Source organism: Fukomys damarensis, unplaced genomic scaffold (genome assembly GCF_012274545.1).
Source record: "Fukomys damarensis isolate Sample0158 unplaced genomic scaffold, DMR_v1.0_HiC HiC_scaffold_24, whole genome shotgun sequence".
Lineage (NCBI taxonomy): Eukaryota > Metazoa > Chordata > Mammalia > Rodentia > Bathyergidae > Fukomys > Fukomys damarensis.
This window is the reverse complement of record NW_022900936.1, coordinates 56,558,852-56,584,994: the sequence shown is the minus strand read 5'-3', so window position 1 is coordinate 56,584,994 and position 26,143 is coordinate 56,558,852. Positions and strand designations below refer to the sequence as shown.

The following is a 26,143-nucleotide window of genomic DNA, read 5'->3' as shown; positions in this document are numbered from 1 at the left end:
AATATATATATATTTTTGGACCTGGTATCAAACTCCTGTCCTTGAACTTGCAAGGCAGGCAGTGGAACCACTGAGCTAAATCTCCAGCCCCTTAAATTATAATATTAATGCTCTTGAATTAATATTGTCAACACAAGGTAAGGGAACTATATATTCTATCCTGATTTTGTGCCTAGTACTAAGGAGATTTGTAAGTGGATTATCCTGCTTCCTTAAGAATTACTTCTAAAAAGTCACCTTTGGAAGGATTTTACAAGAATATTTTTTGAGTCAATAGACTCTAGCTAGCTTCCTTGGCTCTCTAGATGTGTGGAGGAAAAAACAGAAAACGAGAAATTAGCCTTAAGAATGGCAATTTCTCAACTTGCAACTATCCAATTTAAAAGGCTTACAACTTACAACTGTCGAATTTAACCTGTTTAAAAACATCCTACTGCGCTATTCCTACTGTAATGGAAAAACATATTTTATGAATAAAAACATACATAAATAGCTTCTGAAATGTACTCATTTGAATGTTGACATGTTGATGAAATCTTATGTTCTAAAAAATATATTTATACTAAGAATTAGTGTAATTTTCCAGTTAATATATTTACTAAAAGATTAGTGTAATTCCCAAAGTAATTTTGACAAAATATCTACTTTTATTTAAATTTTTAAGAAATTAAAAGTTACTTTTATTTTTCATTATCATAAAATGAAATTATGCAAGTGAATTTACTGGATAAAATATAATTACCTAGTAAATAAAAGTTTAAGTACTTTAGTAAAATATTTCTCTTGTATATCACAAAAATCTAGTTTATTTTTCTTATTAATCTGGGTCACAGTTTTGGATATTAATTATATAATACTATAAAATGGAATACAACATTTAGGATATTTAGGGCTGATTGTTTTCAATTAAAAGATGTTTTCACATTGTTTTTGCTTTGATTTATCTGCCTTTCCACTGCTGCTAGTTTTCTCGTGTAATTTTATAATTTTTTTCATCTATATCTATGCTTTATAACCAATCCCAAATCAGTAGTCCTTTGAATGTTCCTTTCCTATAGGATAACATGAACAAACTTGTTCTGTTTGTTTGGTTTTGATTTCCTGGTAGTATTCAGACATGAAGAAACTTAAGGAAGAGCAAAAGAAAAAAGCTTAACTTTTAATATTTCAGTTGTTATGGGTAATAGTGTAGTAAAATAAAAACATGACAATGTAAAATTCTTTTTAAATCAACAGATCACAGCAATGCAGAAGGAATATTTTTCATATTCCTGGAACCTCTTTGAGTTAGCAATTACATTCATTGGCATCCTAGATGTAATACTTTTTGAGACAGGATTCACTGCTCATAATTTTATCTTAACTGAAATAATGAAAAATATTCCACTCCTTCGTATAGCACGTGTTTTGAAGGTAAATAACAAATCATGCACTTTCAAATTTCTCTAGCTTCATGACTTTTTTAGGCAACCACTCTTTATAGGGCTAATGTTTACATTTTAAATTTTAACTTCCTTTGACAAGTTAAGTTTTATAGTACTTAATGTAAATTGTGCTTTATGTTAAATTTATTACTTTATCACTAAGAAGTATAAACATATTCATCACTGCTTGCCCTTTAATAGAGTGCATGAAAATTCCATATAGACATAAGTACAAGTAAATGCTGAAATAATATATTTTTATACATACCTAAGGCATAAAGGATGGAAGTAAGCATAACAAAGAGCCATGCAGAACCTTCACAGGGGCAAAACAAGTTGCATACACTCACACAAATCATTAATGAAGTACTCACTTACTTTTATGTAAGTTCATAGTAGGATAGGATCATGGTATCATAATGACTTGTGATTATCGGATTCGTTTAACAGGTATGATGAGTAGTTTTTATTTTCTTATAATAATCATTTCAGCGGCGTGAAACTCCATGGCAACACATAAAGATATATGGGTGTAGATCTATGTTCTCTTTCTCATCCTGTTCACACATAAACAAGACACAGACAAATATATGCACTGTGGGACATACAAAGCTAAATGAGCATAGTTTATACAGAGCTTAAACTAACAGCATAAAATTTTTTATTTAAATATTCCTTACATATATCTAGAAATACTTTTGAGGATGAGAGGCATAAATCAAGTATGGAAGCAGCAGTCTCTCCTTTGTTAGTGTTCATTAGACAGCAAGTAAGGACTACAATTTAATCTGAGGAAAACAAGCTCTGTGCATTCTATAGCCTAGTTGATTCTTCTTGATAGAAAGCTACACAGAGTCTACTGAATTGTTTAAGTGAAGGAAATGACAAACCACCTAAGAAAAATTTGTTTAATATGTTCAGGAAACTCTGAACCCTATGTCAAATGGTAGGCCCTTGGAATATAATGACAAATTAGATATAGTCCCTGAGTCTAGGGAGCTCATAAAAATAAGAACCAAGATAGATTATGTAAAGGTCCAAATCTCCAATGATGAATGTTATTCTATGGTATGCCTTAAATGTACCAATAAAATTTTTAAAAATGACAAGTAATCTATAAATGCCAATGTTTTATGGTAGCTAAGTGCAAAATAATGCAAAGTACTTGAGGAAGAGAAAGGATTTCTTTTTTTAGGTGATACTTGAGCTGAATCTTGAAAGATGAGTAAACTCTAGGGATTCATCATGGGTGGCTGTGGCATAGAATATGGAGGTTGTGGAGCACACATGTAGGAAAATAAAGAGAACTGTCACTTGTGCTGAAATTAGGGAACTGCACAAGGACAACAAACAACCTGGAGATGTAAGCCCTCAACAAAGAAACAAGAAAAAAGGCTAATTGTGGGATCAAACAGAGTATGGTTGGGGTTGGGTCTCATCCACACAGGTCATTTAGTAGGTTCCATAGGAGATTTAGCATGGAAATGCAGCAGGACTTTGTAGACAGTCATTTTACAACCTAAGTTCAGAGACTAAACATATTGCTTTCCAAAAATTAAAACGATTTGATAACAACATGCAATTTTCTGTAAGGGAAATGCATAATGAAGAATTAAGTTATAACTTTATTTCTTTGTGCAAATATCACCCATGTATGCCCATTATTATTAATTATAGTACAATAACTACAGTAAAGTTACAAAGGCACCACGAATAAAAGAACTGTAGTTATCACCTTTGATTAAGGCATTTAATTTCTTACTATTATCAATTTCAGTTGAATTAATTAGTACATATGCAAGTAAAATCTGCATAATTTATATTAAATGGTAGTTCTGCTTTTTCAGCTCATAACACCAAAGTTACTACAAATAATAGATAAAAAAATGAGTCATCAGCAATCCTTTAGGTATGCAATACTGAAAGGATATATCCAAGGTGAAATAGATGCAATGAATATAATAGATGAGATTGCAACCTCCAATCAGGTCAAAGAGGTGAGTAAAATCTTAAATATTAGAGAAAGACTTACTCCTTTCACTGCTCTGTTGCCCTCACCCATTGTGTCCTCAGTCTGTACATTTAGATATCATCTTGGACTCCAAGTTTGATAACTAATTTTTGCAAAAACTCAAACTGTTCTACACTTAAATTACTCATGTTTCTTGTTACGGAGATTCCTGTACCATGCTAGCATGGTATGAGAAGTTACCGTTCTGCCTTTGCAAGACCCATCAGCATTCTCCCAAGTTAGGCTCCAGGATACACCAGGATACAGATGCATTAAATAGGAACAATCAGAAAGCAAGAAGTGACGCTTCAGTTGAAGACAGCTTCCTCAAAATACCCCAAAGCTCCATCAATCTCTGTCTTCCTTTTTTCATAGTAAGCAATAAAGGAAATAAAAACAAGTGACCTGTAAAATAGAAAGAGGAAGATAATAATTCATCTACAGAAAACCTTGTCAGACTTTCTTATTATGAGGACAAGAGACATGAGGCCGAGAGAGGTTAAATGATTTTGCCCAAAGTCCCATGGTTAGTAAATAGCAAAGACAGTTTTAGGGTCCTAAATTCTGTAACTTTTTCTAAACTGAGACAGATTAACAGTCATATGTGCCTGCCTATTTGTTGATGAGGTAGAATTCAATATTTACCTTCTAAGGCAATTTGCAGCTTTTGGATGTTATTCTTTACATGCCCAAAGTTTTGTCGTTGAGAAAAGTGTATTTTTGTCTCCTCTCCACCTACAAGTTTAAAAGTTCACTACTGAGTGTTACTAATTTTTCTCACCAATGAATTTTTTAAATTTTCTCACCAACTAGAATTTGAGGATGAAAGAAGAAAATACAAAGGGACTTAGGTGTCCAAAGTATTGATCCAACTTTATCCTCATTTAGGTTGTCACACCCCTTGATCATACCTACTTACTCCAGATCGAAATCTATCCCTTTGTCTCTAGTTTGAAAGTTGCAAAAAGCTGAATGTGAAAGTACACATTTCAGAATCAATAGTACCCTAAAGCAAGTTACCTTAAGGAAAAACATGCAAAATACTTTTAGTCTTCTCAAAATCAATCTAAGTAATACTGCTTCTTATCGTCTGCATGACTCTTAATGAAGCTTAAACTTTTGAGTCTGGGATGTAGCTCAGAGGTAGAGCATATGGAGTTTGACCAGAAGCAACAGAAAGAGAAAGAAGGAAGACTCTCATTGCACAAAATTCATTTTGAATCCCTAAAAAGCTCTCATCATATTCATCATATTTTTTAAGCAAAGTCAATAGATTAGGTTTAAAATCTATCAGTTGGAACTGCAAAGATGTGTGTGTGTGTGTGTGTGTGTGTGTGATATTAAACCTAAGACCTGCACCCAAGTTACATTCTCAGCCTTTTTAATTCTTTATTTTTGAGACAGGATCTTGCTAAGTCACTTAGTTACTTAGGCTGGGCTCAAACTTGTGATCCTCGTGTGTCAGCCTCCCAGAGTGCTAAAATTTAAGGTGTGTGCACAAAAACATTTTATAATGGTACATTTTTTTTGAAATGGAGATAACATTTCTTTTGTCCTGTAGATGTTATTAAAGCGGGAAACAAAGAATATGGAATGTGCTATGAAAGAACTAGGTAAGTATCTTTCATCCTCAGTATGTAGCATTACCATCTCTTATCATAATTCTATAAAAACTGTGGTTTTTATAATTAAGCTATCTGAAAGGAAACCTAGTCCCTAATAATAAAGTAGATAAATCTCAACAACAAACACAATTGTGTTCTCAAGTATAGATGGGTATAGTGTAATAGTTCCTCTCCATACTCATTCTCTCTGCCTAATAAAACAATGAAGACCTTTTCATATCTTTTGAAATGATTGACATTAGCGCATCTTAATTTTGAATGGTATTTTGGAGCCTTGTTAACTCTAATTCCTTTCAAACCAAAAATACTTGTATCTTCTTGAATGACCCAAGAAAAGAAGTTCCCCTCCGCTGGCCATAGAGCTTCCATTCAAGGATTTAGGCCCTATAAGGAATTGAAATTAGAGCAGAGCCTTGCAGACCTCCATGGACTGCAGGGGAGCTCAGCTCTCATACTTGCCAACAACCTATTCTCTGCCAGGTCATGCTCCTGGTGAAGGAGAAATTCTGAAAGTGAAACAGGCACCCTGATGTGGTAATAATGCTAATGTGGGAGGACAAGAAAGGGATTTGATACCAGGTAGAAGGGAGTGAAAGAGCATAAAGCAAGCTCGAGAATGAGGCCAGGATTGAGAAATCCAGTATAGCAAATACCTACCAGGACAGACAACAGGTGGCAATCAAGGAAAAGCCAAAATTTAGAATTAAATTGTAATAGATATCCAGAATCCAGATGAAATGAACAGAAAAGGATAGAGGACTAACCCATCTAGATACTGCTACACTGAGTAGATGACAGGGACCCAAGATGACTAAAAGGATTTAGTCAAAAGCCATATTTGAGCACACAGTCTGTGGTCAGAAGTCCTGGAAAGTGGATCATGAGCACCAGAACTAGAGCCCCAAGAAGTCTCCTAGTGTCCAGTTCAGGTGACTCAATGTATCTGTTATGCTGAGGACTGGGGCTCTCTTCTTCCAGGAGATTAGCATGAGTGTGTGGGTTGCAAGAAAATGACAGCATTCGGGCACTATCGGCAAATGATAATTGATTGTAGTGGGACTTTCAAAAAGAGATACATGTCCCTGCGTTAAAAATTATACTCCATGCCGGACATGGTGGCACACGCCTGTAATCCCAGCACTCGGGAGGCTGAAGCAGGAGGATCACTGTGAGGTCAAGACCGCCCTGGGCTACACCGTGAGTTCCAGGTCAGTCTGAACTACATAGTGAGACTCTGTTTCAAAAAACAAAAAACAAAAAAATAAAAAATTGTACTCCATGAGTTCGGAGAAGAAACATTAGCTAATTATCCACATGAACCATTTAAAATAATGCTCTTATTGCATCTGAAAATCTGTTGTTATTTTTCAGGCTACTTAGAGTACGACCACCCAGAAATAGGTGTCACTATGAAAACCAAGGAGGAGATCAATGTCATGCTCAATATGGCTAATGAAATTCTCAAGAGTTTTGAGACAAAAGGAATTATTAATAAAAATGAGAGTGCTGAAATTAGTAAGGTAAGATAGGATATTTCCAGAACAAATATGTTATTTTTTCTCATTGAGTTTATTGGTGCTTTTAAAGTAAACAGTACAGTTACATTTGTCATTGGGATCTTACACCTTTATATAATGTATCTTGTTTCTTTCTTTTTTCCCCATATCCTTGCCCTCCCCTCACCCCCTCCATACTTGCCTATTTTCAAAGATTTTGTTTCTATTTTTTCCTTTTCTCAAATTTTTTTCTTTTCCTTTCTTTCCTTTCCCCAACCCTTCCCACATCCCCTACTCCTTTACCCTCTTTCTTCCTATTTCATATTGTCAATTGTACAATTTGAACCTTATTTACACTCTTAGTTTTTCACACCACAGAAACTACTCACATGTTATTTCATTTAAGAGTATGGCCTCATATACATCCTTTTAGCAATGAATGACTCTAGTTTCTAATTTTTTATGGCTGAGTAGTACTCCATTTTATAGAAAAACCACAGCTTCTTTATCCAGTCTCTGGGTGATCGGCACTTGGGCTGTTTCCAAGGTTTAGCTATTACAAACTGTGCTGCTATAAATATATAAACATAGGTGTGCATATATCACTGTGGTATGACTCTTTTAATTCTTTTGGAAAGATACCCAGCAGATGGATACCTGGGTCAAATGGGGTATTTGCCTTATTTTTCTTTTCTTTTTTTCTTTTTTTGGTACTGGGGATTGAATTCCAGGCCTTGCATTTGTGAGGCAGGTGGCAGAACCACTGAGCTAAATCCCTGGATCAAATGAGACCTCTAATACTAGTTTTGTGAAGTTTCTCCATATTGATTTCCACATTGGTCACACCAGTCTGCACTTCCACCAACAATGGAGAAGGATTTCTTTCTCCCCACAACCCTTCCAGCATTTGTTATTGGTTGATTTCTTGATAGTAGCCATTCTTACTGGGGTGAGATGGAATCTCAGTGGTGTTTTCATCTGCATCTCTCAAATGACCAGTGATGTGGAACATTTTTTCATATGATTATTTGCTGCTTTCACTTTTTTCTCTGAGATATGTCTGTTCATTGCAGATGATCTTTTTTGAATTGGGTCTTTATATTTGGGGCGGCTGGGTTTTTTGTTCTTTATATATTCTAGATAGTAGACGTTTGTCTGTTAAAAATTTTTCCCACATTGTAAGTTGCCTTTTAGTGCAGTTGGTGGTATAGTGGGCATGTGCATGTCTTGTTCCTGATTTTAGCATGAAGGTTTTCAGTTTGGGGTCATTTAATATGATGTTGGCTGTTGGTTTTTCATAGACAGCTTTTATCAAATTGAGATAAAGATAATCTATTCCAATTTTCTACAGATTCTTTATCATGAATGGGTTTTGAATTTTTTCAAATGCCTTTTCTGCATCTATTGAGATGATCCAATGATTTTTATCTTTGACTCTGTTGATATAGTGTGCTACATTTATTGATTTACATACGTTGAACCATCCTTGCATCCCTTGAATAAATCCAACTTGGTCAGGGAGTATGAATTTATCGATGACCCTCTGTATTCTGTTTGCCAGTATCTTATTGAGGATTTTTGTATCCATGTTCATTAGGGAGATTGGCCTGCAGTTCTTTTTCATTTGGGTCTTTCCCTAGTTTTGAAGTCAAAGTATTCCTTGCTTCCAGGAATAAATTTGGAAGTATTGCTTCTCTTTCACTTTTATTCAAAAGTTTAAAGAGTAGTAATAGTAGTTCTTCAATAAATATTTTGAAGAATTCAGCTGTGAGGTCATAAGGACCTGGGCTTTTCTTTGTGGTAAATTTTTAATTACACTTTCAATTTCACTGATTGTAATTAGAGAGTTTAGAAATTTTTATCTTCTTTGTTCAACTTTGGTAATTCATATGTATCTAGAAGTCTGTCCATTCCTTCTGCATTTTCCATTTTATTGGAGTACAGGTTCTCAAAATAGGTATTGATAATCCTCTGGATTTCTGCTGGATTTTTTGTGACTTTAGTTTTTTTTTTTTTTTTTCCTAATTGCATGGAGTTAAGCCTTTTCTTTTTTTGATAAGTTTGTCTAAGGGTTTATTTATTTTATTTATTCTTTCACAGACCAACTCTTCAATTATTTGATTTTTTGTATCATTCTCTTAATCTCCATTGCATTGATTTTTGCCCTGATGTTTATGATTTCCTCCCTAGTACCAAGTGCTCTGCTTTGTCTAGGAACTTAAGATTCACCATTAGGTTGTTATTTGAGCTTGCTCTGTTTTCCTAGTGTGGGTATTTCCTGCTATGAATTTCCCTTGTGGAACTGCTTTCATTGTATCCCATAGATTCCTGTATATTTTATTGGCATTATCATTTATTTATAAGAACTGACTAATTTCTTCTTTAATTTCCTTTGTGGCCCATTGATTGTTCATGAGAGTGTTGTGCAATTTCCGTGTGTTTGAGAAGTTCTTGGAGTTTCTTATGCTATTGATCTCCAGTTTAATTGCACTATGGTGTGATAATATACATGGGATGACTTCATTTCCTTTGAATTTACTTAAACATATTGTATGAGCTAATATGTGGTCTATTTTGGAGGAAAATATGTTGTCTATTTTGGAGGAAAAACTCATGTGCAGCAAAAAAGAATATATATTTTGATTTTTTGTGGCAGAACACTCTGTTGATGTCTATTAAGTCCATTTGTTCAAAAACTTGGTTCAGTTCTAGTATTTTTTTATTGATTTTTTTGTCTAGAAGACCTATCTATTTGTGACAGTGGGGTATTTAGTTGCCCCACTACCATTGCATTAATGCTTATTTGGTTTTTCATGTCCCTGGATATTTGTTTTGTATAATTGGGGGCATTATTATTTGGTGCATATATAATCATGATTGTCATCTCTTCCTCTTGAATTGTTCCCTTTACAAGGATGTAGTAGCCTTCTTTGTCTCTTTTTAATGAGTTTTGCTTTCAAATTTGCTTTGTCTGTGAATAAGATTGCTACCCCTGCTTTTTTCTGGGCTCCTGTCGCATGGAGAATTATTTTCCATCTTTTCTCTTTCAGTTTGTGGGCTTCTTTTTGCACTAAGTGTGTTTCTTGTATACAACGTATTGTTGGATTTTGCTTCTTAATCCATTCTGTCAGTCTGTTTCTCTTGATTGGTGAATTAAGGCCATTGACATTGGTGGTTATAACTGATATGTCCTGATTTATTATTGTTATGTTATTGTTCTTTTGTTGACTCTTTTTACTTTTCCCCCCTCTCCTTTAGTTTCTTGCCTTGCTGATTTGATTTGGTCTGTTGGTCCTCATGGTGTTGTGACCTTCATTGTCTTTTTCTAGGATATTGTTTAGAATTCCTTGTAGTGCTGGTTTAGTGTTCATGAAATTTCTCAGGTGTTCTTTGTCATGGATGTGTCTTATTTCCCCATCCATTTTGAAAGATAGTTTTCTAGGATACATCAGTCTAGGTTGGAGGTTGTTTAGTTTTAGGCCTTGCAATTCCTCACTCCAGGCTGTCCTTGACTTATGGGTTTGTGTTGAAAAGTCTGCTATAATTGTGATGGGCTTTCCTTTGTATGTGATTTGTTTCTTTTCTCTAACTGTTTGTAGTATTTTGTTCTTTTGCTGTGTTTCCAGGATTTTGACTATTATATGTCTAGGTGTATATTTTATTTTTATCATGGCTAGTTGGAGTCATATATGCTTTACTTATCTGTATGTCAAATTCTTTTGCTCTGTTTAGGAAATTTTCTGTCATTAATTTTGTTGATATTTTATGCCATTTTTACTTTCTCCTGCTTTTTCATAAACTCCTATCAGTCTTACATTATTATTCTTCATGTCATTTAGGAGCTGTTGGATTAATTTATCATGGTTCCTTACTATTTTTAAGAGATTATCTCCATTCATGGTCACTGACTGCCATTCTGTCTTAAATATCTGATATTCTGTCTTCAGATTGGATCAGTCTGTTGTGTATACTTTCAATAGAGTTTTGTTTTTTTAATCTCCTGGATGTGTATCTGTATCTGTTTCATGAATTCCATTTCTTACCTATATTGGGCATTCATGGTTTATGTTTCTTTCCTATGCTGGGCATTCATGGCTTCTATCATGGTCCTGAACTCATCTATTTTTTTTGTCTGTTTCTGTTCTAGAGTCTCTAATCATGTCTTTCATTCTGCTCACCATCTCTGTAGTTATCTGGGAAATTATTTCTCTTTTCAGTTTTTCTAGGGCCTGATTGATCTGTTTTAGTACTTCCTATGTTATCGTTTCAGGGTGTCCTGGTGGTTGATTGTCAGACTTTTCCACTGCATTTCCATAGAATTTGCCTTTGGAGAGCTGGACATCTGTATTTGTCCCTTACTTAAGTGTTTTCTCATTTTATTTTTGTTGTTGGAACTCTCCTTGGTTTAATTCATAGGTTAATACTTCAATATTCCAAATAAAGCTGATCTTTAAGTTTTGAATCTCTAATCCTTCAGATACACTCTCATTTTCATAATATCAGGAAGGATAACTGATTAAGTCAATTCACAACACCTTAGCCCAAGTGATATAATCAGCAACACAAGAAATAGACAACTTGTGGTATTTATTAATCTATCACCTTTAACCATGTGAATTAAATAAAAAATCAATCAAGGACCAGCCCAAAATATGTTTATAGTGAATGAACTCTTCAATATAGCAACTTTGTCCTTCAGGATGGGAATTAGAAGGAGATGCAAAGAGAGGAATAGATAGGTAGAAGGTCAAGAAAAGGTTTGAAGTGAAGCCGGAGGACACAGGAAGATCATACAAACTCTGGGAAGCTACTGAAGACAAGAAGGAAAGACAAAATTAAAGAACACAGACAAGAATGAAACAACCTAACATCAACAGGGAAGCTAGAAACTGTATTCATTTTCCTTTGAAACTAATGACAATTGAGAGAAGGAAAAAAGAGAAGGAAAGAAAAAGAAAGAAGAAATATAAATTAGGTCAGGAATAGGAACAAAAATGGAGATGAAGAACAATGAGGGAGAGCAAAAGATTGAGTGGGGAAAAAAAGGAAGAAATTGAACAGTGGGAAAAAATAAAATTAAATAAAAATTAAAAATAAGAGGAAAGGAGTCTGTTCTTTGTGTACAGGAAGTCTATTGATTTTTGACAGTTGACCTTATATCAAGCTACTCTGTAAAAGTGTCAATTAAGACTAGAAGTATTTTGCTGGATTTTTTGGGTCTTCAGTGTAGAGTATCATATTGTCAGCAAGTAATGACAGTTTAACTTCTTCCTTTCCTGTCTTTATTGTTTTGATTTCTTTCTCACATCTAATCACTGTGGCTAATGTTTCCAGAAATATATTGAACAGGGGTTGTGAGAGTGGAGATGCATTTCTTATTCTTGATTTTAAGGTGAAGGTTTTCAGTTTTTGGCCATTTAATATGATGTTGGCTGTTGGTTTTTCATAGATAGCCTTTATTAAGTTGAAATATAGAACATCTATACCAATTTTTTCAGGGTTTTTATCATGAATGGGTGTTGAATTTTGTCAAATGCTTTTTCTGCATCTATCGAGAGGATCATATAGATTTTGTCCTTGACTCTGTTAGTATAGTGTATTGACTTACATATGTTGAAACATCTTGCATCCCTAGAATAAATCCAACTTGGTCAAGGTGTATTATCTTCTTGATGATCCTCTGTATTCTGTTTACTAGTATCTTATTAAGGATTTTTGCATCTATATTCTTTAAGGAGATTGCCTGCAGTTCTCTTTTTTAGTTGGGTCTTTACCTGGTTTGGAAAATAGAAATTAAAGATAACAAATTTTTTGCCCCTTGAATAAACAATAATGAAAAAACTGTCACATTGGCTATTAGTCAGATTATGAGAAAAAAATCAATTTAAATATGGTAAAGTAAAAATGTAAATCAATACAGCCATTCTGGAGGGCAATTTAAAAATACAACTTTAAAAATGCATACCATTTAAACTAGCAATTTCAAATGTAGGTCTTTCCACATATTCAAAAGCAAACAAAAATATATCTACAAACATATATTAGGAACACCCTACATATCTACAGTCAAAAATAATGATGCAAATTGTGATACAGCCATGCAAGTGAACATTATATGTAACTAAACAAAAGCAAGAAAAATCTACATGTAGACATGAAAAATAAACTGACATATATTGATCATAGGAAAAAGTTATAAAATAACATATATATAGAATAATCATCTTATATTTTTATTTTTTCTGTATATACATGTCTGTATATTTTGAAAAATCTAGACAAATACATATAAAATTTTTAATATTAGTCCCACCTTGAGGAATGAGTGGGAAAGAAAGAGAAGTGAGGAAAAGAACCCTAGAATTTATCTTTTTTAATTTTTCATGTTGTTTGAAATTAAAAAAAAAAATTCTCATATATCATCTGTGTAAGTAGTGAGCTGATTTCTAAAAAAATATTTTGGCCGATATATAATATTTTTTAATTTTTAAGTTTTTTAAATTAATTTTATTGGTACATTTAATGTGTATAATATAATGACATTCATTATTGGAAATTTGTACCTTTACATAATCAGTATTGGTTCTTATTTTTTCCCCATTCCCCTGCCCTCCTGTTACCCTCCCTCCCTATCTACAAAGACTTTGTTTCCATTATTTTTCATTTATTCATATTAATTCCATTCCCTTCTTTCTTTTGTCCTACCCCTCCCATTTTCCCTTCCACTTTGTCCCTTTTCTTTCTATTTCACATTATCTATTATACCTTTTAGTCCTTATGTTCACTTTCAGTTTCCTCACACTAGAGAAACTACTTGGCATTTACACATGTCCTATTTATATCACTTATCACCTCAATGTGCACCCATTTAGCTATAAATGTCTCTAATTTCTCATTTTTATGGCTGAGTAGTACTCCATTTTATTTTTTTAAGACACACATTTTTTTTTAATCCAGTCTCCCATTGATGGGCAATTGGGCTGCTTCCAAGTTTTAGCTATTACAAATAGTGATGCTGTGAACATGGGTGCACGTATATCACTATGGTATGATGCTTTTAATTCTTTAGGGAAGATGCCCAGCAGGGGAATAGCTGGGTCAAATGGCACTTCCAAACCTAGTTATTTGAGGTAGCTCCATTCTGCTTTCCACAGTGGTTGCTCCAGTCTACACTCCCATCAGCAGCAGAACAGTGTTTCTCTTTCCCCACAGCCATGCCAGAATTTCTTATTGGTTTATTTCATGATAGCAGCCATTCCTTCTGGGGCAATATATGGTATCTCAAGCCCTGCATTTTCCCTGATTTTCCTGAGCTATCCAGTATGGCTTTCACTTCTGTAGCAAGCCGTCATTATCACACAATACCTGTAAACCCTGAATTAATAAAGAAACTTTAAATATTAAATATACATTAGTTTTAATTTATATTTTAACAGTTAAGTCTGTAATTCTGTCATGAGATCTGTGAAAATGGACACCTTCCCTGAAGAAGAAACATAAACCACTAAAGCAGTAAGAGTAAATCTTTACTTGGCATCCATATAACTTGGGCACAGCTGTTAGCCCTATTTGTATGAGAGGAGACTAAGGCACAGTTGCCCCGAAGTCAGGCATCTAGTAAGGATTTTTGTGATCCAGGCATTTTAATTACAGAACCTATGTTATTACAGTAAAAAAAAAAATGTCAAAATTAGAAAAAGTTATCTAAGGGTTTTAAACTTTAAAAAAATCAAGGAGATATATTTTATTGCAAAAATAGTTTACCCTGTAGGAAATAGAAGTGATGAACAGAAGCAGCAACATTTAGAGTGCTCTACACAATAATGCTAGATTAAAGTCAACATTGTTCCTAGATGGATAATCAACTCATACAGCACTATTTATGGAAAACTATCCCACTCCACTGGACTGTAATGGAGACTTAGTCATAAAATAAGTGGCTGTAAGAGTGGATACATTTCTGGCCTCCTTTTGATTTCAGTTTCATATTGACTCATCATTGAACCACATTACATTTTCTTAAAATTATTAAAACTTAAAAAATCTTCATGTCTGACTTTATGTATCTTCCAGCTTTGTTTATCAAGATTGTTTAATTTCTGCATTTTGTATTTTCAAATAAATTTTAAGGATAACTGGGAAATTTTCACAAAATACTGCATTGAAATTTCCACCTGGATTCCAGTTACACATACACAACAGGGCCATAATTCATATGTCTCACTTCTGGACAACTCTGAATCACCAGTGTTACACACATGACTGTCCTATCTGGCAGCATGGGACAGTTTGCTTCAGTAGTATAAGCTGCCAGATAGGACAGTCATGCAGGTACATCTGGTGGTTCCAGCCAGCAGGAATGTCCTAAAATTTTATATCAATTTTAAAAAAACTGACATCTTTATAATATTGACTCAATATATTAAGAGTATCACCCCACTTAATTAGTTTTTATTTTTGTATCAACAGTTTTTTTCTGTGTACACTTCCTGCACTATTTTTCTCATGAATCTAAACCTTTTTCTCACACTATACACAAAAAATCAGCTCCAGATAGATATAAAACACCATAACCCTATTAAAATTTTAATCATCAAAGGGCTGGGGATTTAGCTCAGTGGCACAGCACCTGCCTCACCAGTGCAAGGTCCTGAGTTAAATCCCTGGTTCCAAAAAAAAAAAAAATTACACACTATTTTAAAAATTAAGACAATGAGGGCCGGGGATTTAGCTCACTGGTTCAGTGGCCTGCCTTGCAAGCACAAGGACCCGAGTTCAATCCCCCCCCAAAAAAAATAAGAACATAAAAATTAAGACAAAAAATGTAACACAAAAAGGTAGTGGGTACTTGCAAGATCAATATATTCAAGAAAGACTCATATCCATATTTTTAAAAATTTTACAAATCAACAAGAACAAGACGAAAATTTTATTTTTTAAAAAATGGGCAACACCTCCAAATTTAAAGACCTGATTCAAAAATGGGCATCTGAAATGAATAGACATTTTTCAGACAAAGAAGTAAAAGCAGCAAGTAAATATATGAAGAAGTGTTCCACATCACTGGTCATTCCAGAGATGCAGATGAAAAGAACACTGAGATTCCACCTCACCCCACAAAGAATGGCTGCTATCAAGAAATCACACAATAACAAATGTTGGTGGGGTTGTAGGGAGAAAGGAAGCCTTCTCCACTGTTGGTGGGAGTGAAGACTGGTGCAACCACTATGGAAATCAATATGGAGATACCTCAAAGAGCTACGACTAGAGGTTCCATTTGTCCCAGCCATCCCTCTGCTGGGTATGTTTCCAAAATTAAAAGAATCATATTACAGTAATATATGCACACCCATGTGTATAGCAGCACAATTTGTAATAGCTAAAACTTGGAAACAGCCCATTTGCCCGTCAGTTGGAGACAGGATAAAGATAATGTGGTTTTCTATAAAATGGAATACTAATCAGCCATAAAGAATGAGAAATTGGAGTCATTGATAGGAAAGTGGGTGTATATTGAGGATATGCTCTTAAGTGAAATAAGTCATATGTGTAAATACCAAGTAGTTCCTCTTGTGTGAAAAACTATAATCGTAAATAAGATCCTAATGGTATAATTGACAATGTGAAATAGGAAGAAAAGGGCTAAAGGCATAGGGGAAGTGGGAAGGGTAGGGAGAAGGTAATAAGGAAAAAGAAAAAATGAGAAAATAAAAAAAATGGAAATAAAGTATTTGTAAATAGGGAAGGGAGTGAAGAGAGGGCAGGGGTATGGGGAAAAATGGGAACCAAGACCTGTCATGTAAAGGTACAAGATCCCAATGGTGAATGTGACTGTACTGTATACCTAAATGTACCAATAAAATCAATTAGGAAAATAAATGGGCAAAAGATATGAAAAGGCACCTTACAACAGAATGGATTCAAATGGCCAGTAAACATGATTGTGTGAAATATTGTTATCATAAGTCTAATGCAAATTGCAAACAAGACAAATTGCCAATCACTGGAATTTCTTATTTTATTGACAACATCAAGTGTAGAAAATTATATAGAACTTGGACACTAGAGTAGGAGTGTAGATAAATGCAGCACTTTGGAAAATTATTTGGCAATTGTATTAGTCAGCTTTTCTGTTTCTGAGACACAATACCTGACATTCACAACTTTAAGGAGAGAGATTTAATTTGCCTCTTGGTTCTATCAGGAGGTTCTATCCATAGTTATCTGACTCCAAAGCAGAAACATCATGGCGGAAGACAGAGCCAGGAAGCAGAGTAGGGAAATAATGTCCAAGAGTAAGGGGCCAGAAGCCTAAGGTCAAGCTGTCATGACCCACCACTGCATACCTAATAGGGCCTTTATTAATCCCTTGGCTGGGGACCCAAACCCAATCAAGTTGACACAATTAAGCTTAATTGTCACAGTAATATCTACTGAAGTTAGACATATGCCCATCTTATGACCTAGCATAAAGCCAACAGAAATGCGTACATATGAATACCAAATAAATTCTCACAGCAGTATTACTCAGATAGACCCAAACTGAAACAATCCAAGTAGCAATTCATAATAAATATATAAACCATAAATGAATCTCAGCAACGTAATATTAAACAAATGAAACCAAATACAATTGCATAGGTAGTCTTTAATTCATATAGATAAAAGTCAAAAGCAGTAAAAGCTACACAATGGTGATAAAAGAGTGGTAGTTTTCTTTGTATAAGAGTGATGATTAAAAGAAAAGATCTTAATCTATGGCCAGATTAATGATTATATAAAGAGACAGAAAAATGCTACAAGAGTGGAGAGATTGGATGTTTCCATAGGAAAACACAAATCTCCAAAGATCAACAATAGTAGATAGCACAATGAGATTTTTTAAATGTTTTATGTACACTTTTTGGTAAATTTTCTGTCTTTAATTTTGTGGTTTTAGTTAATAATGTCCAAAAAAAGAGAAATACATGATTTTCAGTCTATTATCAAGCCTCTTACTGTGGAAGAAATCCTATATCATATTCCATGGCTTGAGAAAAACCCAAAGTATATAGACTTTATTCAGGTAAGATTTTTATTACTTAATGGTATCCTCCTCAATGTATCAACAAATACTCTTTTTTAAAAAGGATTTAACTGCGACAGTCTAGTTTAAAACTCTTATTGTTCCATTATCCATAGGATAAAATCAGAATCCCTTTGACTGACACAAAAAATGCTGCCACGATCTGCCTCCTGCCTGTCTCCACCTTCATCCTCTGTTTCCCATCTGTCCTATTTCCTTTATTCTCAGTGAATGCTGAACCACTCAACATGTCTTACATACTGTTCATTGTTCTCTAATTCCACTTGTCTGTGGATAGCATTACTTTTCTTGACATGCTCTCCTGTTTTACTTTGTCTCTGAAATTTATTTGTTTATTATACACCTAGAAATCTCCCCATACTCAGAGAAGTCAGCTTTAGTTTTTTACCAGTAAACTATCTTGAGGTTCATAATAAGATTGGAAAATCAAGCAAAGGTGCTACAATTGGTCCAATATATACTTTTATTATAGCATTAAGTACATTATATTACAATTATTTTTACATTTCTGTCATCTACTATGTTTTTTAGCTTATTCATCTTTTGAGGCAGGTGCCAGAACCACTGAGCTAAAGTCCTGGCCCTCATTCATCTTTTGAATAATCAGCTCCTATCACTTTCTTTTTGGTTTGTTTGTTTGTTTGTTTGAGACAGGGTCTCACTATGTAGTTGAGTCTGACCTGGAACTCACTATGTAGCCCAGGCTGGTCTTGAATTTACAGCAATCCTCCTGCCTCAGCCTCCTGAGTGCTGGGATTACAGGCATGTGCCACCATGCCCAGCTAGCTCCTATCACTTTCAATAAATGTTTTTGGAATAAATAAGTGGGCCTAACTTACCTTAATTACATTCTTTTTCTGTATATTTGGTGCCAGAAGACCAAGTATATTTTGTCCCTGCTTAAAATGCTTAGAATAATGCCAGGCATGGTGGCTCACACCTGTAATCCCAGCACTCAGGAAGATGAGGCAAGAGGATCACTGTTGAGTTCGGGACCGGCCTGGGCTACACAGTGAGTTCCAGGTCAGTCTCAATTATATAGTGAGACCCTGTCTCAAAAATTAAAAAAAAAAATACTTAGAATGATGCCAGGCATGGTGGTGCACACCTGTAATCCCAGCACTTGGGAGGGGCTACATAGTGAGTTCCAGAGCAGTCTCAACTGCATAGTGAGACCCTGCATCAAAAAAAAAAAAAAAAGAAAAGAAAAGTTTAGAATGGAAGATATTTTTATTTATTTCGTTAGCTGTTAACATCATGAGTATATGAAACATGTATATGCCATTAGCTTACATCTGTCCCATTTCTTTTCACCCAGATCAAACACTTTCTTTCTCCCATTAAATTCTTATTCCTAGATTATTTCTTTCCTTATAAATATTGCATCAGCAATTAAAACTACCTATGAATATCCACCTTTCTCTCTGTTATTCATAATTCCTATTTTTCTCTTGCAAATTTATTAGAAATACAATATCTTCAATCTTATTGAATATTTACTTTATAAAAGTTAAACTTTTAAAACTAAATTTCAACATTACCAGCTAGTGTTAAAATATTGTTGATAAGTTATGTATTTGTGATATTTTTTAGGCTAGAGCCAGAATTGTAACATTTGATTGTGGAAATGATATATTTCAAGAAAATGATGAACCCAGAGGAATCTATATAATTATTTCAGGCATGGTAAAGGTAAAGCAAAGATGTTTATAAATGTGTGACAATGTATTTTAAAATTTTTATAAAATGAGACAATACCTTTCCATGTTAAGAACTGCTTAGTTTCTTTTTTAGGATAGCAAGGACCATCCAAATAATGATTCTCATGACAAGAAACAATGGATAACAATGTGTAGCAGTTTTTAAGCCGTACTTTCTCATAGATTACAAGAAACTATGAAAGGATGGTCTATTTTAAGATGCTAATTTTTCACCTTATATTTACATGACTTGGTGATTTAACCATATAAAGTGGATATAAATTGGTTGAGTTGGTGACACCTGAAAGATTAGCATATTTAAGAACACTTTGTCTTTAAATCACTGTTAATTTAATCAATTTTCTTTGAAAGGAGAAAAGAATTTTAAACATAATATAATATATATGCAAGCATTTCAATTGTTACAATCAAAGTGGAACTACATAAATTAGACATTTTTGATAATACAGGTTAAGTGCCATATGTATTTTTCTCTTTCTTTGCTCCTGAACAGCTTCAAAGAGAAAAGTCAGATTCAGAGGTTGACTACATTCTCTTGGAATCAGAGGAAAGAGCTTATCCTATTGCTAACAAAGACTATGTGCTTGGTGGAGAAACAATAGGAGAATTAAACTGCTTAACTGATGAACCAATGCAATATTCTGCCACCTGCAAAACTGTAGTTGAGGTCAGAAAAGATATCCTATGTCTTACTGTTGTATCTCATTCGTTGTTTAATATCACATTTAAAGCCTTTTTAATGTTTAGATATGTCTATAGTATAGCAATATTTTAGTTTTTAAAAATAGGAAAAGTAAAAGGACAAATTTTATGACAAAATTTTGCTCATGTAGTATAATGTCCTGGTAAAAATGTTTCTGAAAGTGAATCTACCATAGCAAAGGAATTTAATCAGAAAAATTGGTCAAAGGAGCTGTTTCATGTTGCTAGGAGCTGTTTTATGGTGAATTGGATGAGTGATGCATTTCTTATACTATATTAACTAACAATAGTATAACTTGGAAAGTCAAAAAGGGAGAAAGGTCAGATCTAGAATTTAGTAATAGTAAACTTGTACAAAGTGGGTAAGAATTTGCCTAGACATGTCTGAGGACAAAATCCTCCACAAGCTCTCATTGGTTTAATTTGAATGGGGGAAGAAAGGTGATTCTCATTCATGATGTCACAATAAAGAGAAAACCTGAGACTCTTCAGACCTGCATTTCCAGCTATTTCTCAGGCAAAGAAATCATATTTAAAATATATAAAGAACACAAAAACTTAGACTCCCCAAATAAGACGCAAGACATAACAACCATGGATTCTTACAGAGCTTGCTCTTAGATTTTATTTTAGAGTAGCTCTAAAATAATCCTTATTTTAGGTCATGATATTTTACTCTTGAAGTCTATTCCTTCTGGTCCTTCAGTTGTATCCTTGTAGCCCTAAGAGTCTGTCTTCTAGCTAGACTCAGAAGCACTTCTTGGCCTCTACTGTCTCTGTTCCATTCTCAGTAATCTGGTGAATCTAGTTCTTTGTGAAGGGGCATAGCTAGGTTCTTTATTTTAGCTTACGTTTTCTATTTCAATGTTTTCATCAGTACACAATGTTTACATTTCTTGTAGGCAGTTATTACACACACAGACACACACACACATATACATACATTATATATATATATATGTATGTATATATATGTATGTATGTATGTATGTATATATATATATATATATACATACATACATACATACATATATATATATATGTATGTATATATATATATGTATGTATGTATATATTTTTTTCACTGTTTGTTTTTTTTGAGACAGGTTCTTGCTATGTAGTTTGGGCTGGCCCTAAACTCATTATAGAGCCCATATGTTAGAAAAGGGAACACAGACAAAATATTTGTAGGAATGTAAGTTAATAAAGCCATATAGAAAACAGTATGGAAATTCTTAAAAAAATAAAAGTAGAGGTCCAGCCATCCCACTACTGGGTTCATAGCCAAAGGAAATAAAATCAGTAGGTTAATAAACAGTTACACTTCCATGTTTTTGCAGCATTATTCACAGGTTAAGATACAGAAACAACTTAAGTGTCCATCAACTGATGAATGATTAAATAGAATAATATTTTACAGTGGAACTGTTTCAGCCTCAAAAAACAATAAAATTGTCTTTCAAAACAATATGAATGAGTCTGAAGACCAGTCTACTACATGAAATAACAGGCACATAAAGAAAAATACTGCAAAATCTCATCCATGTATGAAATTTAAAAACAGATTTCAGAAAAATGAAGTAGGAAGGTGGTACCCAGAGACTGATGGCAGTGAAAGTATGGGCAAAAGGAAGATGTTGGTCAAAGAGTACAATGTTTTAGTTAAAGTAGAGTAAGAAGTTTTAGCAATCTATTTAGAAGCAAGGTTTAGTAAGCAGTAAAACTACATTGCAACCACAGTTAATAATAGTAATCTAAATTACTAAAAAATAAATTATTTAAATGTATGCATAGATGAAAATATCACATTGTATTCCATGTTTTATACAATTATTACATATAAATTTAAAATAAATTAATATAAAGTATACATGTATAAAGAATGAATATGTTATTTAGTTTGACAATTTCACAATTATATATGACCTGGTATATCACAAGAGTATAAATTAGCTATGAATATATACATTTTATAGGTTTTCAGGCCATAGGCTGAATCTTACATATTTTAAATTCTTAGCCTTGATGTTATTGTAATGATGAAAGCAGTATTTCTTAAAGCACAGATGACAGAATGAAATATTAAATGGGTATCATTTTTTTCAGACATATTTTATTCCCAAAGCTCACTTGTATGAAGGCTTTCAAAAATACTGCCCTCTAATTGAACAGAAAATGTGGCTAAAAATTGGACGTGGTGTTGCTGCCAGGAAAATCAGGGAACATCTGTCTTATGAAGTAAGAACTGTGTAAACTCATCTTTCTCTCTAAATGAAACTGCATTAAAATACCCTCAGAATTGACTGCAACTAGAGATAAAAAATGGTAGAGTACAAGTCAGCAGTAAATCACTACATTTTTAGGACCTGGAGTGAGATATTTGGAAAATTATTTAATGAGAAGCAAGAGAAGAGTTCTGGAAATCAAGAAACCCCCAACAGGAAAGCTAAAAATTATGGAAAACTAGAAGAGAATGCTGAAAAAAAGAATAAAGCACTCTGGAGTTCTAACACTAGCTCTTGTGTTGGAGAAGGGAAACTGACTCTGCAAGCATAAAATAAGCCCAAAGGGGGTCTTCAGCCTCAGTGATAAACAATGGACTAGCATTCCAGCCCACAGTTATTATAAGTTTAAAATACAGTGTGGGATTTTACTGTAAAAGTCACTCCCTCATTATGGCAGGCTAGCATTAGAAAACAAATCCACTGTGGTGAATACAATATTTAGAAATGGAACAATCAGGACCCATTTTTGAGAAATGGTTTATTGCTTAAGGATGAGATATTCTGAGAATCAGAAGTCAAAGATCAGTCACACTTTAGGGTTTCTGGAGTTAACTAACCACAGTGTCTGGGTGGCAGATGACCAAGAGACAGCCATAGTGAAGAGGAAGGTCAGTCACAGACCCACAGGGAAGTTTAAGCAATGAGGACCTCAGGTTGTAGAGAACACAATGATTGGTAGCACTGTCTTCTCTGGTGAGGAGTCAAGCCCCTTATGTGCGGTATTCTGGTTGCACCATGTCTGAAAATCCTGGGATTGAGCCCAAGGAATTGCATGGCTAATTTTTCTTCTTCCTTCCAGTACAGAACTCAGTGATGTAACTGCTTTCCCCACCCACTAACATGGTGAGGGATATACCTGTTTGTATGTTTTCCAGTTCCCTCAGAATACAGATGGGGATGGGCCCTCTGGAGCAAGAGGGACACCCCAGAAGCCCATAGCTGTAAAGTTGCTTGAGAATAGCAATAGCTCATGGCACACAGAAAAATGAAAAAAAAAAAAAAACTAAAATTTTTGGAGTGAATACATCCTTGAGGTAGACAATACACCATTAACTGACCACACAACATCCACACAGATAGTCTATATCATAGATCTGGAAACAAGAACAGGCCCTAATTGGAATTGTGTGTCTCTCCCTCCCATATCTGATGGATTTCAAAACTGTAGGTCCTGGAAATTACCAATGCAAATACCTCAGCATGGAGGAGAGTTTTTTGGGTTTACATCCTTGAGGTAGACAATACACCATTAACTGACCACACAACATCCACACAGATAGTCTATATCATAGATCTGGAAACAAGAACAGGCCCTAATTGGAATTGTCTGTCTCTCCCTCCCATATCTGATGGATTTCAAAACTGTAGGTCCTGGAAATTACCAATGCAAATACCTCAGCATGGAGGAGAGTTTTTTGGGTTTTTCTTTTTTTGGGGAGACTCATTTCTCTTTTTGTCTTTTGCTATTTATTTTAACCTGATTTCTGTATTCCTCATCTTATCTTGTTTTTCCTTATTTCTCAAATTTTACTATGGTTTCCATTTTTCCTTTTCCTATACCCTCCATTTTTATTACTACTACTAACTTTAATTAATTTTTAGGCTTTTACCTTATTCTATTATTACTGATTTTTCTCTATTGTTAATGGTAGTATAATATGATTGTTACTTTTATTTTTTGCTATATGTAAATATCTGATTTGTCTATGTGTCATCAATTTTACTATCATTTTTCTCCTCTCTGGTTTGTGCTGGGATAACCCTCCAAAGAGGGTTGGACCCTCAAAACTAGAAGACATATCCATCTTAGCAGAATGAGTCCACTTGGCAATGCAAGAAATTAAACAGAAGAAAAAAGGAACCAAAAAAAGGACAATAATACGACAATCAATACATATCAATTATAACCTTCAAGGTAAATAGTGTCAATTCACCAGGCAAAAGAAACAGGCAGAATGAATCAAGAAGCAAGATCCAACAATATTCTGCATAAAGAAACACATTTAATTAAAAAAGAAATTCATAAACTTAAAGTCAAAGGATGGAAAATAATTCTCCATGCAACAGAAACCAGGAAAAAGGCAGAGATAGTTAATCTACTTCCAGACAAAGTGGAGTAGAGGCCAACTGATTAGAAGAGACAAAGAACGTTACTAAATCCTTATAAAGGGAACTGATTAGAAGAGACAAAGAACATTACTAAATCGTTATAAAGGGAACTGATTAGAAGAGACAAAGAACATTACTAAATCGTTATAAAGGGAACAGTCCAAGAGGAAAAGATAACAATTGTAAATATGCTCCAAATACCAGCACACCCAACTATATAAAACAAATATTAAGGGAACTGAAAAATCAAATAATCACTAAGGCAGTTGTAATGTGGGTCCTCAATACCCCGTTGTTACTGACAGATCATCTAGAAGAAGAAGAAGAAAAAGAAATACCAGAACTGAACCAAGCTTTTGAACAAATGGGTTTAGTAGAGGTCTACAGATTTTTCCACTCCACAACATCAGAATAAACATGCTTCTCAGCTGCACGTGGAGTATTCTCCAAAACAGACCTAGAACATGCTTAAATATATGCAAAAGAATTGAAATTATCCCATGCATACTATCAGAACATCATGCAGTGAAATAGGAAATAAATTGCAAAAGAAACCACCAAAACTGGATAAACACATGGAAAGTAAATAGCATCCTCCTAATGTTGTAATGAAATGGAAGAAGAAATTAGAGAATTTCTATAGTTAAATGATAATGCCAATCCAACATGCTAGAACTTATGGGACAGAATTAAAGCAATACTAAGAGGGAGATTTATAGTGGTGAATTCCCATTTCAGAAAAACAGAATGAGCTCAAATAAACAACCTAATGTTGAACCTAAAACTTGTAGATAAGGAAGAGCAGTTCAAGCCCAAAACTCCTGTGAGGGAGGAAATTATAAAAATCAGAGCAGAGAACCACGCCTGCTCCCGACCCAGCAGCCATCCATCACTCAAGCGCCGGGAAGGTAGGCCGGGCCCTGATCCACCACGGGAAGGAGAACCACGCCTGCTCCTGACCCAGCAGCCATCGCTCAAGTGCCGGGAAGGAACCCCCATAAGCCCCCCCCGCACTCTCAGACCTCCTGACTGTGCAAGTCTTTGGACCCACTCTGCCAAGACAGAGGTGGTCATCAAGGGTATTTTTCTGAGTTCCCAACTTTGAACATCTTTAAAGAAAGGGCATGGGAAACCTGTAATAGAATGTTGGGGAGTTCAACCATTCAGAAGGATGGGGAACTCAATCTGGGCCTTGCAGCCTGAGGTCAGTCAGCGTCATGGGGTTCAGCAATCAGCTAACTGAGATCAGGGGTCTTGCATCCTCGCTCTGTCTGAGCCATTAAATGGTAAATATACTATATTGAAAAGTTTGTTCACTGCAGACATGTTCTGGACTGCTTCTTGATTTCAATTTAATTCAAATGATTTAAGGGTGATAGACTAGTGACTACCACAGGTGGTCAGTGTCCAAGTTGTGCTTGATCTTAATGTGTTGCTGATTGTATCAGTTGGGGTAAAGCATTGCCGTTGATTTGATGAGCTGTTTTCTCTGATGTTATGAAGATGAGAATGTCTGTGGGTCGTTAGAGACACAGAAGCTAGGGTGCAACTGTATCAGGAAGATTTGGGTGATAATCCAGAGATTAAACCAAGGACAGTCCGCCAACAAAAATTAAAATGAGAAAACACTTAAGCAAGACACAAGGACAGACTTCCAGTTCACCAATGGCAAACAGTAGGGCAA

The 26,143-nt window shown here is 34.5% G+C and overlaps 1 protein-coding gene across 2 annotated transcripts in view; it reads left to right on the top strand.

Annotated features, from left to right (window-relative positions):
* The window catches only part of Slc9c1 (solute carrier family 9 member C1), a 123,360-nt gene that overhangs the window by 57,634 nt on the left and 39,583 nt on the right, over positions 1–26,143 (top strand). For both annotated transcript variants that reach the window (XM_010630135.3, XM_010630136.1), the window contains 8 exons: positions 1,237–1,413; positions 3,272–3,421; positions 4,997–5,048; positions 6,432–6,580; positions 17,496–17,621; positions 19,236–19,334; positions 19,857–20,030; positions 22,172–22,303. In XM_010630135.3, coding sequence (XP_010628437.1) covers positions 1,237–1,413; positions 3,272–3,421; positions 4,997–5,048; positions 6,432–6,580; positions 17,496–17,621; positions 19,236–19,334; positions 19,857–20,030; positions 22,172–22,303 — 1,059 coding nt within the window. The remainder of the gene's footprint in view (positions 1–1,236; positions 1,414–3,271; positions 3,422–4,996; positions 5,049–6,431; positions 6,581–17,495; positions 17,622–19,235; positions 19,335–19,856; positions 20,031–22,171; positions 22,304–26,143) is intronic.